The sequence below is a fragment of the Poecilia formosa genome, unplaced genomic scaffold, assembly GCF_000485575.1.
Source record: "Poecilia formosa unplaced genomic scaffold, Poecilia_formosa-5.1.2 Scaffold1522, whole genome shotgun sequence".
Taxonomy (NCBI): domain Eukaryota; kingdom Metazoa; phylum Chordata; class Actinopteri; order Cyprinodontiformes; family Poeciliidae; genus Poecilia; species Poecilia formosa.
Window position 1 is genome coordinate 1 of NW_006801461.1, and position 8,132 is coordinate 8,132.

At 34.9% G+C, this 8,132-nt stretch overlaps 1 protein-coding gene across 1 annotated transcript; it reads left to right on the top strand.

Annotated features, from left to right (window-relative positions):
* Positions 1–1,364: 1,364 nt before the first annotated feature.
* On the top strand, positions 1,365–8,127 carry LOC103132913 (alpha-2-macroglobulin-like; the record flags this gene model as incomplete). Its single annotated transcript, XM_007544680.2, has 19 exons — positions 1,365–1,527; positions 1,669–1,849; positions 2,042–2,198; positions 2,312–2,364; positions 3,010–3,030; positions 3,268–3,433; positions 3,508–3,592; positions 3,709–3,826; positions 4,140–4,257; positions 4,366–4,475; positions 4,559–4,726; positions 5,387–5,605; positions 5,992–6,055; positions 6,182–6,327; positions 6,700–6,849; positions 6,990–7,064; positions 7,205–7,304; positions 7,455–7,611; positions 8,070–8,127. Coding segments are annotated over exons 1-19 (2,271 nt in total), but the record flags the coding sequence as incomplete, so codon positions are not given.
* Positions 8,128–8,132: the final 5 nt, after the last annotated feature.

Below are 8,132 nucleotides of genomic sequence, written 5' to 3' on the forward strand. Positions count from 1 at the left end.
ACTAAAATGTATTTTCGTAGTGATACTTTTGCATGTAGTATCTCTATCATTTTAATCACAGTAATCATGCTAAATGTTTTACAAATGATTGCATAATCTATTCATTTATCATCTTTTGCTTTTACATTAATATTGTAATTATGCATTGTTGGGAACAAAAAATTGCATCAATGTTTGGCTTACATTATTATTATTAAATGTGATTGTTATAACAGATGATGAGTTTTGGTTAATGTCAGGTTGTCGTAAAAAATAAAATTTTTCTCTATGTTAATGTCAAGTTGTTCTAACAAAGACATTTTAAATAATGTAATTATAATGCAATAAATGTTTTAAACTATAAGGGCTTACTGTACTACCCAGGTTGGTGTAAGATTTTTACAATGTATTAAACTTTACTAAAAGTACTGTTGTGTCATAGTATTAACACATTAAATGTTATAAAATTGTATTGTTTTTTTAACAGCATTCAGCCAGTTTGTAGCTTCCCAACTTAATTTTTAACAGAGTTACCTGATGAGTCTCATCAGTGACATAATCCTTGAGTGTCTAGCAGCTGATTCCAAGCCTGGCAGCAAATTAGTAGTGTTGTACCTTTCTTTCATCCAGAGTACATCAATTGTTGCTGCAGAACTGCGTTATTTAATCATGAATATTTTCCAGACTGAGAATATTCTGGTCACTGGACACTCTGCCACCTTATTAAAATGACTTTACAATGCAGGAATTTTTGGAGCCCTAAATTTTTAAAACCATGATTCTTTACCTCGATGCGGGTAATCAGCTCCTGCTTGTTTCCTGAGGCATTCAGAATCTTTGGCAGTTTTCTTGAGTTAATTTTGTTTAGGATTTTGCAACGTTTTGAAGGTTAATTTAAAGGGTTCTAATGAGTATTGGTGGCAATGTAATATTTTATGCCAATATTTTTTTTCTTTTCCTTTTTCTGCTTGAGGACTGATCCTAAGCCTACAGCCATCAGTGACACCAGATTTTCTTCACACCATTTTCTTTGAGTTTCGTGATACACTACACAGCTAACTTTGGAGGTTCCTCCATCTTTTCCATTTCAGTATTTATTTAAATGTTTTCATATGTATTTAAATGTTTTACAAACTTAATTTTTGATTCAGTTTCACGAAAAATGTTTTCTCCTGCAATGCAAGAGTAAAAGACATTACAAGGTTAACTCTGTAAATCTTCATATTTCGCTGGTGAAACTCATAAAATCCTAATGAGAAGGTAACCGCACTGCGAGGGTAAAATGATGTTGAAAGCGTGTTCTCATGTTTAGTTTGGGGATCAAGGTACATATCTGTAAACTGTATACAATTGTAAATGATTTATTTTCTGTAACTCAAACACATGATGATTGGGAGGTTTGTACTGTGTGAGTGAAGGTGGGATGCAGTCCTTGTTATTTGCAGCTCTTTACTCAGAGGATCCAGTCATGGGTCGTTCTAGGAACCAGATGTCGACATGGACACTGTGGGTGTTCTTATGCATGATTGGAGCTAACATGGCCAATCCGTAAGTTTACGAAAATGTCTGGAAGTACTGTATTTACCAGAATTTGTTTTTCAATGTATGGAGTGAATTCAGGTCTGTGGATTTGTCCCATGAGAGTTCAGACCAGTCAGATAACAGCTGTCTGTGTGAATCTGTCTGTAGATATTACATGGTGACCATTCCTGCTGTCCTTGAAGCTGGAGCTCAGACCAAATTCTGTGCCAGTCTCCTTGAGCCCAATGAGACTCTGACCATGACCGTCACATTGAAGTCAGGAGAAAAAAATACGACTCTTTACGAGAAGACGTCTAGTGAGGAGTTTCATGAATGCATCCAGTTCCAGGTCGACTTTTAAGATGGTTTTGAATCTACTTGACCTTCAATGAAATAGTTTTGAATGCAGTTTTACAGATGTGAACTTTATTAGCCCATACAAACTGCAGAAATATATCCATGGTTCATGGTTTCACAGATGTTGTTTTGTTTTGTTTTGTTTTGTTTTCTTTGTTATATTACAATTATTGATTTATTTTAGGTTCCTTTAGTAAAAAATGAAGAGGTTCAGAAATTGGAGGTGCAGGTACAAGGAAACACATTTTACTCAGAAGAAGTCAGGAAAGTCCTAATCAAAGCCTACCAACCCATGACCTTCATCCAAACAGACAAACCGATCTACCTCCCTGGACAGACAGGTAATGGGGAACTCCTCTAAAATAAAAACTCTGTTAGATGGATTTGCTTTTTGATTTTGTTATAAATGAGACAATCAGCTGCTAATAGGTGAAATCTTCATGTACTCTCTCAGTACGTTTCAGAGTGGTCACAATGGACACAAAGTTTAGACCAGCCAGCCAACTGGTGAGTTCTCCTTTTTATTTTTAAACTGATATCATTGGGGCTGAATACTTTGTAAATATATCATTTATACTGACATTTGGAGCAGAACACAAGATTGACCATGAAAAATCATTACTAAATAGAGTGCATATTATCTCTAACCAAACAAATCAAATCAATTGTGCAAACAATGCCTGTAAAGCAAATTTGTTTATACTTTAACATTTTGTTGCTGATGCTGTGACAACTCAGATCTTGTAAGCTTAAAAAGTTGAAGCGCAATGAAATATAGATTGTCGCTAAATCAATTAGGCTTTTAAACCATTAGCTGGAATAACTTACTTTTATTGTGTTTGGTTGTGTTTTATAATTGGGATCAAATTAGGAAATATGTAATAGAATTTCCATCTCTCTATATGATTCACTTAATCTGATTTTATATTTCTGATGCATACTGAACCTGTGGATCTTGTGAAGAGCTTTAAGGTGGCATCATCATAAACATCTCGTTAAAGTGAATGAAATTATTGTCACAAACTATTCATATCAATCCAGCAAATTTTACTTTAGAAACCTGTAGAAAATCTGTTTTTTTCTAAAACACCATTATTTTAATGACCCCTAAAATCTATTAAAAGATTACATTTTTCCTTTTTTATCCAACAGTATACCATCATCAAACTTGAGGTAAGAAATCTAAATTGTCTTAAACTCTTAGTCTAGTTTTTATATTTAATGGAAGATCACAAGATTATACTTTAAGATTATACCCACTGAATGAAGGCAGCACTTCATTCAGTGAGCAGTGAAAGTGAGCCATTGGTTTCCATTAATGGAAATATTAATTTTGTTCCAATTTCATATGATTTTAAAATTATTAAACATATGGCCCAGTTTTTATTTTTTATTTATTTTCTTCAACAGGATCCCAACAACAACAGGATTGGACAATGGCTCAATGAAACATCCAACAGCAAAATACTGCAGCTCTCCTACCCCCTAAACTCTGAGGCCCAGGAAGGATCCTACAAAATCATTGTGTCAGCAGGAGAAAATAAAATACAGCACAACTTTAAAGTGGAGAAGTATGGTAAGTTTTCTAGTCAATCCCAGAGAGATCTGTCCATTTTGGATTAGATGTAAATGTCTTGTGTTTTTCTCTAGTTCTGCCCAAATTTGATGTAACAATAAATGTAAAAGAAGAAGTTAGTGTTGGGCAGGAAGTAATTGAAGCTAAAGTGTGTGGAAAGTAAGTAAGCATCGTTCTTTGACTAATGTTCTTTAGAGACCGTAAATCTTTTTAAAAAAAACAATATGAAATGGTTCTTTTGTGGATGACTTTTTAATCTGTTCTAATTTAAATAGGTACACATACGGACAGCCTGTGCCAGGAAATGTTACCGTGAAAGCGTGCCGACCTTTTGTTGATTACATTTCCAAGAGTCAGAGGAAAGAAACTCCTTGTGACATTCAGACACAGAAGGTACGGCTGATTATAGGTTTTTGTTCATGTTACTCAAACTTACTACTAAAGTCCTGTTAGGTCAGAATTTAATTTAGAGTTCTTTACGTATAGTAATGACAATCACTGCTTAATAAAATCAGAAAGGAACTACAACCGTGTTTTGTCTTTATCTTGGTTTTCTACAAAGAACCTGCAGTTTTTTGCTTGTATCTGTTTCTACCATTTGCTGGCTTTTAGAAATCATGAGGAAAAAGTCATTTCTCTTGATAAATGTTCATATCATCAAGTCATGTTTTAAAATATATGATGATTTTTTGTTTTTTTCTTATAGGCAGACAAAACAGGATGTAGTACTTTTGAATTCCAAATGTCAATTTTCACAAGAGGCGATCAAACAGTATTACAAGATAAACTTGATGTCACTGCCACAGTGGAAGAGGAAGGAACAGGTAAGTCTTTTTTGCACAGTGCCTTTATTCTCATTTAAGAGTTTGTATTCGTGATGATATTATTATGCAAGGCATGACTGTTATTACATGGTAGCTTTTCATATTTAGGTACATCACTCTCACAAGTGAAGCAAATACAAATCTCATATGTTATTGGAAAACTGTCTTTTGTTGATGTCCCAAATGTTTATGATCAAGGCTCAGTGGTGGAGGGAAAGGTAAGAGTAACACTGTGATTTCTTTGTTTTTTGGCACCTAATTAAAGCACAGCTTAAGTGACACAGTATTGTACTTTCAACAGGTCAAAGCTGTTCACTACAATGACACACCCATGTCACACCAGTCTTTGTACCTGTTAAAAGATTATAATTGGCCTCCACACGTTCTTCAGAAACTCACAACTGACGTCCATGGTTTTGCCTCATTCTCTCTCAGAACTGATGCATTAACAGAAGATATTTTTCTTCGTGTAAGTAAATCACAACTGTAGACTTAACTCAGTGTGTCATATGTTAACATATTTAAATAAATGGACCAAAAGGCTCCATTCTGTGTAGCCTGGTAAAAACCAGCCCATTTGCACTACACTTTGATTCATACAGAGGGTCCAGGCTCTCTGCTGTTGAGAAACCATTGCTTCCTGGATGCAAGGCTTGTGTTGAGGTTTTAAACGTTACCCAATTGCTAAAGTTGTCCCATAATGTATGTAATGTGCCAATTCTATGCAAAGAACCTAATCAGAAACTGCCTATGGTGCAAACAATCATCCTCATCCGATCTGAACCAGGTGGCTGCTAATGTTAATTTAATATCTGGAATTGTGGTCAAAACTGACTGAATGCTCATACGTGCAACTTCCTTCTCTTCCTCTGCTAAAACTACACTCAATTCTAAAACAGCACAGAAATTCAACAATATTGTTCACAACTACTTCTGTTTGGCCCGGTCACAAATCGACCAGAGACAATCCAAGTCAAGGAAGAGAGTCAAAGAAGCAGCAATGTTTTTCGAGCGGAGTTGAACAGGAAGCAAATGGCCAGGCTACAGATTGTGTGATCTGAACAAAAGAAACTAGAATAAATGAAATCTTACTTAATCAGCTCTTTGTAATTTTTTTTTCTTTTAACAGGTTAGCCCCTTACCATCACTATCCTACTCTACATATAAAGTTCCTCATATTCCGATAGCATCTCACACTATTACAAAGTCTCAACCTCCATCTGTTACAACAACCAGCTCCCTGAATATAAAAAACAAGACAATACTTCCCTGTGACAAAGAAACAGAGATCTTTATTGAGTACACTTTGGTGCAGGAATCTCCAGACTCTGTGGATTTCATTTACCTGGTGAGTCGTATCACAAAATGAAACACAGATTATTACTGTTTTCAGAAGAAGAAATCACACACACAGAGTTATATGCTTAGCGACTAAGTCAAGGTTTAGAAATTAGCCAGTAGAGAAATTGTGCTTAAACCATCCATTAGAAGTGATGAATTAAAAATGACCTGTATAATGTGTCACAGTACAAATATGTTAATGGAAAATAAAACATTAATATTCTAGATTATTGATCAGATCAGAATTTAAAACACACCCATAGTAGTAACTAAAAAAGTGAAAGAAATTTAAGTGCAGCAACTGGGGCACAGTGAATGTTTAGATGGATAGATCTACAATCAGTTAGTGAGGAAATACAGTAAAAAAGTTTTTTTTTTTCTACAACTTCACAGGTTTTATCCAGAGGAGCTATTGCTAGTCAAGGACGAATACTGGTTGAGGTGGAAAATAAATCAGGTGAATAAATGGAATATCAACATTACCAAGTTTTAGATTGGTACAGCCAAGAAATACTTGATGGTATTATAAATATCCAGTTTAAATGACGACAATTCAAGGATAACATTTGGACTGATTTTTCAGTGAATGAAGGTGAGGTGTCCTTTAAGCTCAACGTGTCTCCAGACTTGGCTCCAGAAGTCCAGATTATGGTTTACGCTGTCCTACCCAGCAAGAAGGTGATCAGTCAAAGTACTGACTTCTCCACTGAGAAATGCTTTAACCATAAGGTAAGTATGGATTTAGATGAATCTGTGAAAAGACTCACAGATTTATGACGATACCAAAAATGTCTGAAGGAGAACTCTCTTGGTGATCCGTTTAGTTTGGCTTGAAACAAGTCACTATATGTTGCACAAAATAGAATAATCTCAATGTATTTATAAATCACAAATTTATAAACAGGCTACATGTATTTATGTATGTATATAGGTGCATGTGCACATGCACATATATACATGCATATACACATGGAGAGTCTGGAGAGAGACAATTATTCAATACAATAAGAACAAATGACTGTGATGACTTTTAGTATCTTCCTATTAAAAATAAAATATCTTAATTAAAAACACAACAGCCATTGTTCTGCTCTTTCTCAGGTCTCTCTGGAGTTTTCTTCATCATCAGCTGTTCCAGGAGAGGAGACCAAACTGCAGCTGACGGCTCAGCCTGACTCTCTATGCGGTGTCAGTGCCATCGATCAGAGTGTCCTCATCAAGGAGCCTGGAAAGACTCTGGATCCAGAAAAGGTAACTCCTAAATATTAGGAGGCTTTTTCTTCCATCTTTCAGATGAAAGGGAATGCTTTAAATTTATTTTTCCATATTGAAACTGCTCAGCGAACATCTGTTTCTAGATTATTACTTTGAAACATGTGTTTCTTTTTCAGATATTTAGTTTGCTGCCTGTCAGAAAAGTATCAGAAATACCATCTGAGGTTGTGGAACCTATGGATTGTTTACTAGTGAGTCCAAAGAGAAAATATTCTTCTTTGTGAACTTTTATGTTCTAAGGAACTATTGATGTCCCGGTGTTGCTTAAAACTGAACAACCCATTTTACATGAAGGTTTTGTTAACTCACCTTTTCATGCTGTGTGTGACAGGATATGAAGAAATTGGGACTGAAGATGGCAACAAACATGTTTACTGGATTGTTACAATGTTCTAAAATTTTGTCTACTATGTCAAGTGTATATGACTATGGTATGCATGCATTGGAACTTTGTTGTCTGTTAATAGTGACATGACAGATATTTGGAAAAAGTAATTATGTCATTATTGCATTTTGGTCTTGTTTAATCTCCATTTTCTTTCTTTCTGTGTTCTTATTTTCATTCAATTAACCTTTACAAGGGGTGCCAGCCATGGCATATTATGAACTGTTCTACTCCGAGAAAGTAGAAGACATTGTACAAGATTCAGAAGGTAAAGCAGAAGAGATCTTAGAACCCATAAAGACAGTTCGCACCTTTTTTCCTGAAACTTGGATATGGGACTTGGTGGAAACTGGGTAAGCCAGAGGGATCATTAGATCCTAAAAACAACAATTTGTATTTAACTAGTTTTACTCTATGCAGGCATAATTTCATTTTTTCTTTTTTTATATAGATGTGCACTTTTAGGCTCTGAACATAATTCCCTGTTATCAGTTTGCCTTTTTTTGAGACATGACCAATAAATCATCTTTTACAAATTATATTTTTAGGCAAAAAATCTGCCAGGTTTGAATTCTGCTCTACATTTGTATTCTGACATGATAATAATATTATATTAAGAGCAGATATCAAGAATTCCCACATCTGACTTTTGTTCACCCAGATTTATAATTACTAAATCACACACTGTAGTTTCATCATTTGACAAAGCTGTCAAATGGTTACTTACTCAACAATGAGTTTTTGTTTTAAAATTCTTTAGACTACTAAATTGTGTTTCATGAATTGACAGATTGTGTATCTGTTGATCCAGATCTTCTGGAACCAAGAATGTGTCCCTCACTGTCCCAGACACCATCACCACCTGGGAGACGGA